Here is a 16998-nt window from a genome sequence, read left to right as displayed (position 1 = left end):
AGTAAGCTCTTCAATTGGAGAAATAGTTACATATTTCCGTTTCATTACACTTTTTCGTCTATCTCTATCTTTCTACAAGGGCGCATAAAGAGAGAGATAGAAAGAAATAAACAATAAAACGGCTTTTTTTAAAGAAAGATAAATTGATATAAGGGGGGGAGGGAGATTTGTATTTTCATATTTGAAGAATTTCCATCATATTTAATTTAAAGAGAAAAAAAAAATGACGAATGAAAAATGAAGTGATAGGCTGTCACATCATATGCAAAGAAAAACTTGGTTAAAATTGTATCAAAGTCAAACATAATGTAGATTTTTTCAACTTAATTTTGAGATTCCACGTGTGGAATTTTAGAGTTCCAACTTGTATTATTCGGTGGGTCCCAGTGTCCTACAGCAGGTGTAGAGAAAATTCGTTTCACAAAACACAAACAAGCTGGTAAGGGTAAATCCAAGAAAATAAATATTAAATAGAGAAAGATGAAGAATATAACAATTTAAAATATCTTTCACCAAAAAAAAAAAAAAATTATATATATATATATATATATATATATATATATGTGTAAATCTAAAAGAAAAGTATTATACAACGTGGTGGTCGACAACAACCGACCTGTCACTGCCTAAAAACAAAAGAGTACACATGATAACCAGCGCGCGGGCACACACACACACAAAATAATCCACGTGGCTAGCTGGGCATCGTCTTCACCCAGTCAACGAGGTTGACTGTTGATGAGATGATCACACGTGCAAAGAATCAATAATGATCAGAAGAATGGGCTTTAACCTGGTCCTTGTGAAGAATTGAATGAGATAAGGTATAGCTCGTTTAGAATTCATCACATCACATGAGAGGTTTGCTTTGCTTGTATACTCCTCTTGCATTATCTTGATAAGATTACAAGCCCATTAATAAAAGCCGGGCCTCCTCCACAAGCAATGTGGCCCTAGCGTCGACCTTTTAACAATACCGAGGGTGCTCCTCTCCAAGTTTCCAACCACCCCACCCCACCCCATTCATTTACACTAATAATTGTTTCTTAAATGTTCGGAATGATTGCAGATATAGGGTAGGTCAGTTAGTCCGAGTAGTGTGCCCGCCCTCTTACACCTACATTTGAATCTCCTTCCTTATAAATTAGATTAATTTAGAATAATTTAGACTATACACCACGAATGATTAATCCACTAAAGAAGATATAAATGATGAACAAGCAAACAATTCAACTTCTACCCCAACCTGTGTTCTGTACAAAACAGACCAACAATCAATGCTATTGCATTTTGATGGGAGGGTCAACAAAGAGAGTGCTCGCTCATCAAACAAACATTCTGGATTGTGGAGCAAGTCACGTCCATATCAGAGTTAGAGATTACGTCCTTGTATGTACCATGTCCCAACAGTCTATACAGACACTAAACTACAGGTGGGGAAAGCAAATTATACATACAACTCAAGTTACCAGAACCATTCAAGCCTCGCGTCTACAGCCTTAACGTTGGTTGGTACAAGCGGCATTCTTCCGAATAGGGAGATGAAATCGTTGAGGCACTTGTTCCTCCTCTTGCTGTGCCTTTTCATGCTGCTCATTCCAGATGATCCAATCTCATATGTCTTCCCTGCACAGTTAGTGGCCCCAGCTTCAACATGAAAATTTTCCAACAAAAAGCCTTAAAGATGAAATTTCTTAGATTGAGGACGACCAAGAGCCAAAGAGTACAACGACAAAGTTTAGGAGAACCAACAACGGATGGCCATCATAGTGTAAAAACACAAATGTGATAGTTGGGGTGGTGCTGTAAAGTAAAGGGATTTGAAATTCGAATATCTGAGCATTTTTGCTGAGCGGAAAATGTTATTTGAACCCAAAAACTAACGTCAGTATCATCAGTTTAGATATATTGAGGAAAAATGTAAAGAGGAGCAGTTACAACTTACAACTAAACAGCATTTATTAAGGAATTTGTCTAAAACACACCTCTGAAATTCATACATAGGATGCACCTTGTTATAATGCACTCAAGAATCAAGATCTTCTAGAATAAAGTTTTCTACTGGAGAAGAAAAAAAAAAAAAACCTTAGCAGGTTCTTGTCTAAAACCAATAGGCCTCCTCTCCAATTTTGCAGCTAATTTGATGACAGATTGTATAAAAACTTAGGTATTAATATGCATATGGTAATGGTCTTTCAGTCCTGATCTCTGCAAGCAGAAATTTGTATGACATAAATCTTTAACCAAACTCTATGACACACACTTGTCAGGTCAGACCGACGGATATACAGGTTGTTATTTGGAGGGTTTAATTAGTGAATTAGTGTTAGTTTTGACAGTCTGAGTTGTTAGCCTCACTGTTCTATTTGCTAAGAGGAGGTGGATGTCAATCATGCAAAGCTATGTAGTACTTAAAAGGCTCCACATCAGCTTTTGTTCTTTGTACTGAAATCCATATTCTTATTGACTGAGAAGGACTTCATTTCTCTCTAACTTTCTTCACAGGTGAAGGTGCTTAATTTTTTTACTGATGAATGAGGAAGTAAACAAGGGGAAGGTTGTCAAGCAGAGTACTCAAACTTGTTTTCAACCAAGCAGAAAGTTGTCAACTAGAGTGCACGTCCAACAAGAGCCTCCGTCAATAATTACCAAAGCTATTGATGGATGCAAGGTGTATTGACTATGCAGAAGACAAGCTATTGTGAAACTTTATACTAGTTATAGTCATTTGGAAAACTAACACAAACCCTGAGGCGCATCCAACGTAGTTTGCACATACATACATGTTAAGAAAAGAAAATCCAAAATACCTTTCACCCAAATTGGAGGAGCACCGGTGGCATTAGCGACAAGCAATGACATAGCAATATCTTCACAGTTTCTGCACAATCGAGCACAGAAAATCTTAAGTATAATAAGCAGCACACAAACAAATGAAGCCCCCAAACCCAAACGAAAAGATAGGCAACACATGTACATACCTCTCCCTGGTGACATAATCACGGACAGATGAGGGCATATTGTTGGTATACAAATTCAAGTAGTTCCTATGAAAGAATGCAGCTTTGGGAAGAAGCAGACTATATGTGCCCATCCACCAAACTGACCACCACCCCCCATACGTATATTTCTCTACGCCACTCTTCTGTTTAGAATTCAAACACAAAGATTAACCAAAATTACAATCAATCAGCACAAAGCTCAACCAAAAACTCAGGCACCCAAAAGAGCAAAAATGCTAACCTCCTTATCAAGCCAATGCATGCGAGGAACAAACCCAACCATAGTGTTGGGTGCAGATTGCCAGACCGTGAAAGCTAAATCCAAAGTGGAACAGGGGACTATTACATCATCATCAACAGAGAATATGGCGTCTGATCTAAGGTCCTGAATTGGCTTAAACCGATTGTTCAAATCGTCGTCTTGGCTCATGCTAAACTTAAAGTTGGGTTTTTTCGCTGCTAGTGACTTTGAAAATGCCATCTTTTCGAGACGGGATTTCATAGATTCTGAGGGTGGTTCGCTGTCCGTCCACACCACATGAATTGCTTCAACGCCACCACACGACACATAGTGCCCAATTGATTGCTTCAAAGCTGAGCTTCGCTTCCATGTGTTCATAAGCACCGTATATCCACCACCTCTGAAAATTATTTCTCTTTTGGTTAGTTATAAGTTCAAAATTTTCCGAATTTAATTATGAATTTACGAATGAAATTAGCTTTGGTTACCTAGAACTGGTGGTGGGGTTAGGGTGGAGAGGGACCCAACCCATCACAGAACTAAGCCTGGAGGTGACCAAAACGACGACGGAGAAGATGACAACGCACACAACGAGCTTGAGCTTAGTAGCCGCGCAGACCAGGCTTCGGAGCCGCCGAATGAGTTGGGAGCGGCCGGTGTAGACGCCTCTGGCGGTGGCTTTCTCCTTAGCCGGAGAGTAGATTCCGCCGTTCATGTCGGCTGCGGCTATGGCTGCGGCCACAGCACCGGTCGGGCCGGCGTCGCGGATGCCAATGATCGTGGACATTGGATTGAATTCAACTGAATGTCGTATGTCGTCAAGCTCGGACGGTCGTGACGTTTGGAGTAGAGATGGTCATCGTGATGCGTGCAGATGGAAGACCCAAGACAGTTGAGCACATGTCCACTTCCCCAGCTGGACTCTCCAGTTGGGAGATTGCTACGTGTCAGAATGTCAGAATGTCAGAAACGAGTGTGTATTTGGTGACAAACGGTGCGTTTCAGATGTGAGTTGGGCTCCAACTGGAGTCATGTTGGAATTCTCTTTTCTAGATGGCTCAGATCTTTTGGACTACAGCCCAAACAAGGGAAAAATGGACTTGCATAATTAAAACCTCTCTTCCTCCTTGCAAAATGATTTTTATTTATTTATTATTTTTAGTTAATTACATTTTTCTCATAGAAGAATTTGCTATACTATCAGTTCTCCACGAGCAGTGTCGGATCCAGGATTCGAAATCCGGTTGGGCGAAACTTACATTAAAAACTCGACGTTATGAGTGAATCTCATTAATAAACATAAAAATATACACCTAGTAGGAGGACATAATGAGCTTTACCATCAAATGCATCTCTATATATAAATAAAAGTTTAGCAACAAAGAAAAAACTAATTTGTTTCTTTAAAAAAAAAAATTCCAACAAATTCTTTGTTTTCTTGGGGTTCGGATTGTGATCCGACATAACAAAAGATAAACTATTTAATCCAACATCCCAAAAAAAAAATCAAATAAATTCTCATAATAACATCAATGCCTTTAATCAAACATTAACATATCAAGAACAAATCAAACATCTCAACAATACCAATATCAAATCAAACATCTCAACAAAATTCCAAAAATCAAAGACCTTATTAATTTCAACAAAGTCAGCAAATTAAAATTCATTCTTAAGTAAACGCTAGAACAGATTAGAACACATAACTTCTAACCTATTTAAAATATGTTAGATTCAATGTTGTCATATACAACATCTTAAAATTTGAGGTAGGTAATTAAAGAGGAGATAATTAAAGAAGAGAGAAATTTTAGGTTATGAATACATGTGGGTTGCTCTTTGGGTGGGCATAGGTTTGTATGTTTCACATGAATTGGCCTATTATATATGGGTATTTTTTATTTTTTAAAATTTTGGGGTAGGCAGCAGCCTACCTTGCCCTAGGCATAGGACCGCCCCTGTCCACGAGTGTCTAATGTATTGTAAACTTCAAGTATATCAACACATGCATCAATAGTAAAAAAATTATAAACTCATGAAAACATACATCGTCGGTCAATTATAAGTCACATTTCACTTAATAAATACCCGACTCTTGAAACCTTATAATATGCACCTTAATATTTAGGCTCCCTGTTGCGTAGATACAGCTGCACCAAAATGGATTCAGTTGCATCCTCAACTTGTGATACTCGCAAGTGCACGAACCGTTGGTAGTTTAGCGTATGTAAGTGCGAGGTCGATTCCACAGGGATTGGTGATTGAATGATCCAATTTAGTTTCCCTACACAAAACAGAAATGAAAAAGAAAGGAAATAAATAAAACAAGGAAGAAAGAAATAACTAACTCAAGCAGATTAGTTTCCAAGTTTCAATTATGGTTTTTGGATTGGTTTTAGCTAAAGTATGATTAAGCCATGGTGTGTGGTCATAACCTTGTGTTCCTAATTCCCTAATTTGATCATTTGTTGTCTAACCTAAAATTAAGCATTAGGAACCCATTAAGCATAGAAGAACAATTTAAACAACCAAGCATGTATCTAATCCCTGTTGTCGAATGTCCATACATACTCTTCCTATTCATAGTTCAATTCGAATTAAAGCATGGTGTCTACTCTTAATTCAAACCAAGATAGCTAACATGCAAGCCTAAATGGTGATCAATCATTCAAACTAGCATATTAACTTATAAGCATAATGAATAAGAACAAAAACCATAATTGAAACTTGGAAACTAATCAAACTTGAAACTAAAGAAAAGAATTTACATAATGAAAAGTAAAGTGGAACTAAGAAAAACTTAAGGAGAATTTCAGCACAAAGATCTCATTATAACAATTGAAAACTAGAAAGAGAAACTAAGAGAATTTGAGGGAGAGAAGGGAAGGGAGCTCTAGAGAAGTGTTTGAGAGCTCCCCCCCTTGGGGTGTGTTTACAAGCTTAGAGAACTTCCCTATTTATAGGCCTAGGGGAAGTGAAAATCTGAATTCAAAATGGCTAATGCATACAACACTTGTTTTATAAAATCTGAAATGGTTGATGCACTTGTATTAGAAAATCTAAATTGGGTGATGCACTTGTATTAGAAAATCTTGAATTGGTTGATGCACTTCACCAATAGATCCCACCAGCAGCCCTAGCTCATCTTCATGTCACCATGACCAAGCTTCCAACCAGAAATGATAGCTCATACCTAGCTCACCATGACCAAGCATCCAACCAGCACATGCTGAGGTCAGCATGACCAGCAACTTCAAGGGCTTACAACTTGGGCTTCTCTTAATCAAATTAGGACTTTAAGCACTCTAAATTGAAGTTCAGAATGTCGTCTTTCCAGCCATATGTTATTTGGGCCAATCCAAGGTCGGAGGAAGAAGATAAGGCCGAAACAAATTGCTAACTCATTTTCCGTGCTGATAAGATCCATCCTGAGCATGGTTCTGTGTTTGCTAGGTAACGGACTCCAAATTTATCCAATGGGACTGAATTTTGGATATGTTATAGTACACACCAATTGGAACAACTTTCATGAAGAATGTGGCCTCATTCGAGCTATGTAGGTTGTTGAAACAATGCTTGCAATATGACCTACGGAACTGGACTGGCAGGGGGCTGTAGCCAAAATGAGTTTGTCTTTAAGCTCTTCTTCCCTATATCCAAATCAGGCTTTAACATGCATGGATTGCATCATTTCCTATCCAAAGCCATCATTGTTCCCTAAAGCTGAAAGATAAACACAAAAAGGATTAAAAGTACAAGTTTAACTCAAAAACATAACCAAATCATAAGCTAGAAGGGTACAAAATGATATACAATTATGAACCGATCAAATACCCCCAAACCTAGATTTTGCTAGTCCTCGAGCAAAACAACACAAAACAAAGTTAAAAACAAAACAAGAAGTTAACTAGACCACTTTCGTAGGTAACTCGATTGCATTGAGCGTATGCAACAAGCCTTTAAACCTCTAGGCATCCCTAGTAGGAGGAGTTTTGTCTCCTGAGGGTTTAACAGTTACGATACCCACAAACGTTTTTCTAACTCTACAAAACAAAATGGTTAGAAAACTTATTAGATTTGTTAGTTCTTAAGCAAAACCAAAAACAAAAACAAACATAAAAATAAAAACAAAACACAAAACACAAAAACAAAAAAAACAAAATCAAAATAAAAACTCAAAACAATCTTTCCGAACATTTTGTGAAGAGAAATGACTCATGCACATGACTTAAACGTTTTGACAATAAAAGCTCAATTTTAGACGTTATTCACAAAGCGGCAAAGTTCAAAACATAATATGCTCAAAGTGTAGTAGTGTGATAGCCAAATGCAACAAATTCCCCAATCTTAGTTTTCACACAATTTCAAAAATCATACAAGCACAAATTCAACTTCAAATCTCACCAAAGTTGTCCTCTCACAAATGAATCACTCAGAAGAGGGCTATAATGCAACACTCAGTTATAAACATGAGATTAGAGTTAAACCATAAAGACTTAACTCAAAATAGAAAGATGAAGAACTTGCATTAATATGATCTCAAGAAGGATGCCAAACACTTAAAAGCAGAAAATGAATGCAATTCAACCACATGACATTTAAGATCAATTTAGGTCTTTAGTAAAGGTTGTAACTGGGCCAAGGGAGTAAGGTGAGTAAAAAATGAAAGGTATGGATAATACAAAGTCCAAGGAACTCGCAATGTAAGAGCATAAAATAATTGTTTACAAGACTTCGAATCATCACGATTAGATTTTTTCTTTTACATGATCAAAACTCCTTATACCTTCATTTACATTGATTGATACTCCTTTCCTTTAATTGAACAAACACCAATTTATTTTGAAGGCCCAAAAATGAAATTTCAATCAACCACCACTTAAATTTTCTCTTTTCTTTCACCAATTATGTGATTTTTTTTTTCTTCGAAATGTAACACCCATTCCCAAACTTAGTATGAAAAACACATCCCAATTAAAGCTCATGAGTTCCTTAGAAAGATAAATATTTGTTTTTCGGGCTAAGGCGAGGAAATAAAATTGGTAAATGAAAGAAAAGGTTTACATGTAGGCTCAAAATGGTTAACAATGGAAAATCATGCTTAAGCATGCATAAGGTTAGCTTGAAAGGCACAAACGATCCAAAGATGGCCTTAATATCACTTCTTAAATGTCATGAAATCAAATTGCATAAGAATGAATGACTTTTAAGTGTTCAACCAAATCAATGAATAATGAGATCAAACAACAACTTTGATGACAAGAAAATAAGAGTATGTATATAACACTCATGAATTGAAGTACAAGGCTCAAAAGCTCACTTTATATGGTTGGTTATATAAGTCTAATTTATGCTTCATACAATTCTTTAGATCATGCAAATCCTTTAATTGGAAAATTATGAAACAAATGGCAAGTTTAAAGAAGGTTTCAAGCATATCATGTTAGAACAATGCCAAATTAATTTTTTTTTTTTTTTTTAATTTTAAATTTTTTTTTAATAAAGAAAAAAAACACTAAAAAAAAATGAAATCCAATTTTCATTTAAGTCATGCAAACATTTATCACAATCTCATCAAATGTGTTCGGAAAGTGAATAAAATCAAAATAAAAATAAAAGCAAGACTCAAACAAAATAAAATAAAAATAAAAACAAGCAAAAAAAAAAAAATTAAATTAAGGAAAAAAATCAAATTTACATGCTAAACTCCAATACCCCCAAACCTAGAAATGAACATTGTCCTCAATGTTTAAAAATTAGGAACAAGCAATGTCATAGCAAGAAATGAAAGGTACTAAAGTAAATATAAATCACAAAACACACAAGAATTAAAATACACAAATAAAATAATTACAAAAATAAAAATTACAAAACAAACAAAAAATGAAACAGTAAACCCTAATCACACAATTCTGAAACCCAAAAAAAAATTTGAAGCCCAAAGCCCACAATGAAATTAACCCACCTTGAAACCCAAACAAGGTGAAAAACCGACCCAAAATGAATTCTGAAGCCCACACATTTTATTATTATTATTATTATTTTTTTTTTAAAAAAAGATAAAACGTGAATTATGAGCGCAAAGTGGGAATTCTGAAAAGAAAGCACGTGGTCCCTAATGTCGTCTCATGGATAGTCACGGGCAGAAAGCAGGAGCCACGTGTCGACGCATAGAGGCGCCGCAGACTCCACAAGCAGAAATTACGGGGCCATACAAAGTCGTGATGACTTTACTGAACGCGTCCGTTCAGAAAGGTCACGTCGAGATAAATGTGTTGGGTACGGTTGGAAAGCGAGAAGGTTGTGGGACTCGATGAATGCTGGAGATTCAGAAATGCTTAGACGCTGCAATGGCTAGGGTTTGTCAAAGACTATATTTATAAGAAGGAAAAAGAAGGGGATAAAAACAAAACCACAAACTCAGAAACACAAAAGAGAAAAGAAGAAAAAAGTGAGAAATCAAATGGCCTCTTCCTACCCATTTTCGTTGGATCTCAACCTAGCTCCACCGACTCAAACACGGGGCCAAGCAGCAGCACCAGTATGGATGCCTTACTTTGGCTCCTCACGGGGGCCTGTGTCTGTCAATGACTCAATACTCCTAGACAACGATGTTGCTATTGGAGTTGGCAGAAATTTAGTGACTCCCAAAGATATACGTGTGTTCGGGACAAGGGATGACAACCGGGTCACGAGTGATGCCCTGGCACTGAGCGTGCAGAGTACAGCATGTGTTGCAAGTTTGGGTCATCGCCTACTTGCGAAGTCCCATGAGGTAGAGGTGCTGAAAGCTCAGTTGGCGGCGGAGCGAAGTATGGTTGAAGATTGTCAAAGTGCTATAAAGAGCTTAAAAAGGGAGAGGTCAAGGATAGTGGAGGTGAATCGACACCAGCTAGAAGTATTGCGGGACGAGAATAAAAACCTATCAAAGATGGTAGAGTTGTATTCTCGCGACATGCGAAAGCAGCTGGAGGACCTAGACCGACCGGGTAAACGCAAGAAAGCAGATCACGAGAGTAGTTACGCTCAAGCTAAGATTGCGATCTTTGGGAGCTCAAGTGATGAGCCCCAAGAGGCTGTGCGTGAAGCCCCGGAAGAGGACAGCCAGAGGGCCAAACTCAAAGCTCCTATGGTCGAGACACCGAAGGCCAAGAAGAAATGATTTCAGTTTTTATTTAATTTCAAAGTGTATGTGTGTTTTTTTTTTTCTTTAATTGGGAAATAAAAACGTTAGCTATCTCAAAGAAACGATCGACCCTAAATTTAAAGAACGACAATCAAACAAAAACACGAAGACCCAAACAAGATTTTTTTTATTTTTTATTTTTAGTTAAGTAAATACACAAATAACTGCTTCTTCTTTTAAGAGAAAAACTTAAGGATGACCAGTTAAGGGCCTCAGAAAACACAGCCAGGGGTTCCGGGAAGGTTGGAGGGGTCACAATGGTCCCGCTTAAAACCCTAACTTCTTAGACACCGAAGGTGTCGCCTTAAAAAACTCCTAGACACTGTATAGACTGCGGTTGCTCACTGGAGTTACCAAAAATTTAGCTCCTTCAAAGAATATCCTATGAGTTTTAAATTATACTACCTAATTAAATAAAAAACAAAATAAATAAATAAATAAATAAACTGAAATAAACACGCAATTCAAACAAGAATTTAAAAGAAGAGTTGGGATTCTTGCACCAGGTGTCCAAGACGCATCTTTAATTTTGTCTCTTCTTCCAACTACATTATTAAGAAACCTGTCAAACAAGAAGAAAATAATTGAAAATAAAATAAAATAAAATAAAAAAAATAAAAACTGAAAAAGCAAAAACACAAACATCAGAAAACAGGGAGGCAAAAGTAAGTGAAAGTGTAGACATGCTCCCTTTTAAAAAAAAACGTGCTCGCAATTTGCGCCAGAAATGAAGGGATCCGAGAGAAAAGAGCACAGGATAGCACCCTCGAGATCCGAAGTGCTTTCGGCTCCCTCGTCTGTATAAGTCTATTTAAACTCATCTCGGTGAAGTAGAAGAGCACCCCGCATTTCTTCCTGCAAATTCAGAGAAAAACATCAAAAAATCCAAAAACAAAACAATGGCATCCTCATGCACTCACCTTGATGATCTTAACCTTGAATTGTCCCTTGCGCCACCGAATGCGCAGATAAGGGTTCCTCCAAACCATGTCTTCCCAAACTCCACATATCATCACGGTACGGCCTCAAACTTTGCTGAGGCAATGCCGAACAGAGCAGCGCTGCTGGGAGGCATGATTGGTAACAAGCTCACACCGACAGATCATCTGCATGTGGCACAGAGGTCTGACAAGGCAGCGGTGGAGGAGTCCCACAATTTAACTGTACTCCACGCGGTCTCGGCTACCAATTTGGGCATGGGATTGCTGGCGAGAACACGGGAGTGTGCCGTGATGAGCGAGGAAATAGCTTCCTTGAAGGCTATGGTGGCGGACTTGCAGAAGCGGCTCTATTGTGCCAATCAGCACGTGGAAGCACTGCAGAGAAAAAATGAGGACCATGTGGAGCTGCTGCAGATTCTGCAAGTAAGAGAAAACAGAGGCATGCCATGAAGATGAAGATGAAGATGAAGAAGTTGTTTTTATTTTTAATTTACTTGAATGTTTTTTTTTTTTTTTTTGTTTTAAACTTTTTATCTTTTTGAATGCAATGTTTGAATAAAAATGTGTTTTTAACACTCAGAAATAAACTAACTAACCACACCACGTAAATAAATAAACTAACCTAATAAAACAAAAAAAACATAAAAGAAAACCAAGAAGTTCCAAATTGAATTTTTTTAAATTTTTTTTTTTTGTTATTATTATTTACAACTAACTGACCACACAAAGAAAAAAAACAACAAAGAAGTTCCAAATTGCAATTTACAAGGAAAAATAAAAACCCAAATTTCAAATTTCAAATTTTTTTTATATATTTATTATTATTGTTTTTAAAACACACAAATATACAAGCAACTCACGGATGACCAGTTAAGGGCCTCAGAAAACACAGCCAGGGGATCCGGGAAGGTTGGAGGGGTCACAATGGTCCCGCTTAAAACCCAAACTTCTTAGACACCGAAGGTGTCGCCTAAAGAACTCCTAGACACTGTATTAACGGAGACGCTCACTGGAGTTACCACGAGTCAGCTAATATAAAAAATCTTTTTAATTTTTTTTTAATAAAAGAAATAGAAAATTAAAATTACTAAAATAATAACAAAACAACTAAAGAGAAAAGATTGGAATACTCCCCCTTGAAGCGATTAGGTCGAGCATGGATGCACTTGGAGGTCGCGACTTCTCCCACTACTCTACACTTCCTATCTTTGAAGTTGCCATCTCTCTCCATTTTTATTGAGCTATTTACATTGCTAAAACAAACACATACAAAAACTTGAAACGGAATTAAAGGATTACGAAATATAAAAAAAAACTAAAAATGAAAGGGAAAAATCAACACAAGTCCAATTCCATGCTTCAAAGCAACAAGCACCAATGGGTTGTGTAAGCTGGGACTTAAACCCAGTTCTCTTGCTTGTTGGGCAATTGTCCTTTTCTGTTGGACTACAAACACAACTTGTCCATTAACGTCATTAACTTTAAAACTTGAAATTGTCTAGTTAAGAAAAAAAAATAAAGTAGGAAAGCCAAATAGAATCAAACAATGTTACCGATCCCCGGCAACGGCGCCAAAAACTTGTTGCGTAGATACAGCTGCACCAAAATGGATTCAGTTGCATCCTCAACTTGTGATACTCGCAAGTGCACGAACCGTTGGTAGTTTAGCGTATGTAAGTGCGAGGTCGATTCCACAGGGATTGGTGATTGAATGATCCAATTTAGTTTCCCTACACAAAACAGAAATGAAAAAGAAAGGAAATAAATAAAACAAGGAAGAAAGAAATAACTAACTCAAGCAGATTAGTTTCCAAGTTTCAATTATGGTTTTTGGATTGGTTTTAGCTAAAGTATGATTAAGCCATGGTGTGTGGTCATAACCTTGTGTTCCTAATTCCCTAATTTGATCATTTGTTGTCTAACCTAAAATTAAGCATTAGGAACCCATTAAGCATAGAAGAACAATTTAAACAACCAAGCATGTATCTAATCCCTGTTGTCGAATGTCCATACATACTCTTCCTATTCATAGTTCAATTCGAATTAAAGCATGGTGTCTACTCTTAATTCAAACCAAGATAGCTAACATGCAAGCCTAAATGGTGATCAATCATTCAAACTAGCATATTAACTTATAAGCATAATGAATAAGAACAAAAACCATAATTGAAACTTGGAAACTAATCAAACTTGAAACTAAAGAAAAGAATTTACATAATGAAAAGTAAAGTGGAACTAAGAAAAACTTAAGGAGAATTTCAGCACAAAGATCTCATTATAACAATTGAAAACTAGAAAGAGAAACTAAGAGAATTTGAGGGAGAGAAGGGAAGGGAGCTCTAGAGAAGTGTTTGAGAGCTCCCCCCCTTGGGGTGTGTTTACAAGCTTAGAGAACTTCCCTATTTATAGGCCTAGGGGAAGTGAAAATCTGAATTCAAAATGGCTAATGCATACAACACTTGTTTTATAAAATCTGAAATGGTTGATGCACTTGTATTAGAAAATCTAAATTGGGTGATGCACTTGTATTAGAAAATCTTGAATTGGTTGATGCACTTCACCAATAGATCCCACCAGCAGCCCTAGCTCATCTTCATGTCACCATGACCAAGCTTCCAACCAGAAATGATAGCTCATACCTAGCTCACCATGACCAAGCATCCAACCAGCACATGCTGAGGTCAGCATGACCAGCAACTTCAAGGGCTTACAACTTGGGCTTCTCTTAATCAAATTAGGACTTTAAGCACTCTAAATTGAAGTTCAGAATGTCGTCTTTCCAGCCATATGTTATTTGGGCCAATCCAAGGTCGGAGGAAGAAGATAAGGCCGAAACAAATTGCTAACTCATTTTCCGTGCTGATAAGATCCATCCTGAGCATGGTTCTGTGTTTGCTAGGTAACGGACTCCAAATTTATCCAATGGGGCTGAATTTTGGATATGTTATAGTACACACCAATTGGAACAACTTTCATGAAGAATGTGGCCTCATTCGAGCTATGTAGGTTGTTGAAACAATGCTTGCAATATGACCTACGGAACTGGACTGGCAGGGGGCTGTAGCCAAAATGAGTTTGTCTTTAAGCTCTTCTTCCCTATATCCAAATCAGGCTTTAACATGCATGGATTGCATCATTTCCTATCCAAAGCCATCATTGTTCCCTAAAGCTGAAAGATAAACACAAAAAGGATTAAAAGTACAAGTTTAACTCAAAAACATAACCAAATCATAAGCTAGAAGGGTACAAAATGATATACAATTATGAACCGATCACTCCCTGACTATGTTATTTTGCTATTTTAACCTTTCATCACATTTTCTAATAAATCGCTTGTCCAATTGAACAACCACAATGCAACCCTTCATGAAAATAATACAATTATAAATTCCCACATATTCTTTTGCTTCTCTTCTTCAATTAGCCACTTTTCAAATGGACAACCATGACGCTCATATCGTCAAGGCTTCCACGAGCAAATGCGAGGCGGCAGAGCAGCGAAGCTGCTAGGTGGCTTTTAGAAGATACAAGCACAAGGCCGTTTATATTAGAATCAACTACAGCAGCAATAGGACTAATATGCCCGTCATCTCTAAGACACCTGCACGCCACCCTGCAAGCCATGTCATCCGACATCACATCCCAAATACCGTCGTCTGCCAAGATCAAGCACTCGTCTCGCTCTGCTTCTCTTTTTATGATGGAAATCTCAGGTTCCAATGTCACCACTGGTTTCAAAATGTGGCGCTCATCACCTGTGCATTAATTTCCAATCAAATAATTACCATCAAGAACACATGTGCTTAGATTAATGCTTAAGTAGAAGACCCGGATACGACAGGTGTCAATGAAAGATACTTATTCTTTCCAATCCAATACCCTTATGCATTGAGGGATACACGATAAATGGTCGCGATACTGTGAGTATTACTCAATCCTAGTTATTAGAAGATTTACTTTACCTGGACTCGGACAATGAAACATGTTGAGAATTCCATATACACGCACGCCATTGTGATAGAATAACTTTTCACGCTGCGACCAATTAAAGTAAGATGTAAAAGTATAATTTTTTGTACTATTTATTTAGCAATTTTGTTGATGTGAATTAATTGGAGGCAATTTGTGTTACAAAGTGAACCTTGTGATCATGGGAGAGTGGGAAAGGACTCCCGGCGCGCCCAAGAACGGCGTGTGTGGAACCAGAGTTGGCAATTACAATATGCTGAGCTGTCAAAATGGCCACGACAGCAGTGGACCCCGCAACCGGCAGCGCGTTGATATTGGGCTTGCACCCGCACGTGTGCCCCATTTTCCCACAAGAGCAGGCGTCCTGGGCCAGGCGGTGCATCCTCTGGAAGCTCCTCTCTAGGGCCGTCCGTACCAGAACAGGCCACTTCGCCTCTTCCTCCTGCGAAGAACCCAAGCTCAAGTTTTCATCACCATTGGCACCTCCTGCCGCGTACAACACGCGCCTTAGCTCCTCTGCTACGAATTCGTGCATCTGTTGTTTGCAAAGCGCGGAGACCTGAAATTCAGCACATGATTAATTCAATTAATCAAATCATAAAATGAGATTAATGAAAATTGGGTGATTTTTCAGATTTTTTTTTTAATTTAAAAAACGTACATGAGGGTGTCCATGACCATCGTAGACAGCGAAGAAATGCATAGGCCGACCACTGCCGGGAACATCATCGAAATCGAGCCGACAAAAGTCCTCCTTGACGAACACTGTATCGTAGTCATCCGTACTGATCTGAATCTGATCTGGACGCCCAGTCAGCGAAATGGTCCCAAACTCCGGCATCGGATTATGATGAAGCCAATAGCGCGGAACCAGTACAGCTGGCTGCAACACCACCACATGATGATCATCAGTTGGATCCACTGCCTCCGTCCCATCCTCCTCCTCCTCAAAATTCAGATTGATATTCTTATTTTGCCTCCGTTGTACATAATCAGATAACAGACAAGTCTGCTCATGGTCGTCTGAATTGTTCTGATCATGGCGTACAGGGAGGTAGTAGTGGCCGGAGTAGGACCACCGTGCCCTTCTGATCTCGATTCTCCGGCGACGGCGCTGTCGGCATTGCTCCGGTGTGTCAAACTCCCACTCCTTCCTCAGCACCATCTTGGACGAAACAAGCTCAGCTCCCTGCCTTGTCATATCACTGCTAGCTACCTACCTACCCAGTAGCTAGTTTGCTTGATTATGGTGTGAGAGCGAGGTCTGGACTGGAGAGACTCAGAGAGAAGATATAAAGAAAGGGATGAGGGGATTGACGAGAGAAACGTGAAGGTGAAGGTCCTGGAAGGAGGAACTTGGTGACTCGTGGAAGGAGACCAAGGTTGGGAAGCGCCACGAGAATGCTCTGCATGAGCCATGAAGCCACTACGTGGGGCCTTCTTGCTCTTGCTGCAACCGTCGATGTCAGTGACGAGAGATTATAGAATAGTACTGTACCACCACATCAGCTGGTGATACTCCCTCTTAAAATTTGACACGTGTTATTTTTTAAAGAAAATAAAAACTTTTTGGACAGCTAGACTTTGACATCCAATTTTACCCTTTAGAATGAAATTTTAAAAATGAAAAAAAGAATGAACTCTCCCACCCCAACTCAG

General features: G+C 38.3%; 2 protein-coding genes across 2 annotated transcripts; both read right to left on the bottom strand.

The window, feature by feature from the left end:
• Positions 1–1186: 1186 nt before the first annotated feature.
• Positions 1187–4180, bottom strand: LOC110767776 (glycosylinositol phosphorylceramide mannosyl transferase 1). Its single transcript, XM_021971422.2, has 5 exons — positions 3732–4180; positions 3244–3643; positions 2982–3145; positions 2811–2881; positions 1187–1626 (listed from the first exon to the last, which is right to left on the bottom strand). The coding sequence occupies exons 1-5, from the start codon at positions 4028–4030 to the stop codon at positions 1466–1468; spliced, it is 1095 nt and encodes a 364-aa protein (XP_021827114.1). The 5' UTR covers positions 4031–4180; the 3' UTR covers positions 1187–1465.
• A 10498-nt stretch (positions 4181–14678) lies between these two features.
• On the bottom strand, positions 14679–16708 carry AHG1 (Protein phosphatase 2C family protein). The gene is made up of 4 exons (XM_021971147.2): positions 16001–16708; positions 15512–15898; positions 15333–15405; positions 14679–15125 (listed from the first exon to the last, which is right to left on the bottom strand). Exons 1-4 carry the CDS (start codon positions 16538–16540, stop codon positions 14791–14793), a joined length of 1335 nt encoding a protein of 444 aa, XP_021826839.2. The 5' UTR covers positions 16541–16708; the 3' UTR covers positions 14679–14790.
• Between the last annotated feature and the right edge of the window lie 290 nt (positions 16709–16998).

Source organism: Prunus avium, chromosome 2, assembly GCF_965620075.1.
Source record: "Prunus avium chromosome 2, drPruAviu1.hap1.1, whole genome shotgun sequence".
NCBI classification, from domain to species: Eukaryota; Viridiplantae; Streptophyta; class Magnoliopsida; order Rosales; family Rosaceae; genus Prunus; species Prunus avium.
This window is presented reverse-complemented; position numbering and strand designations above follow the sequence as displayed.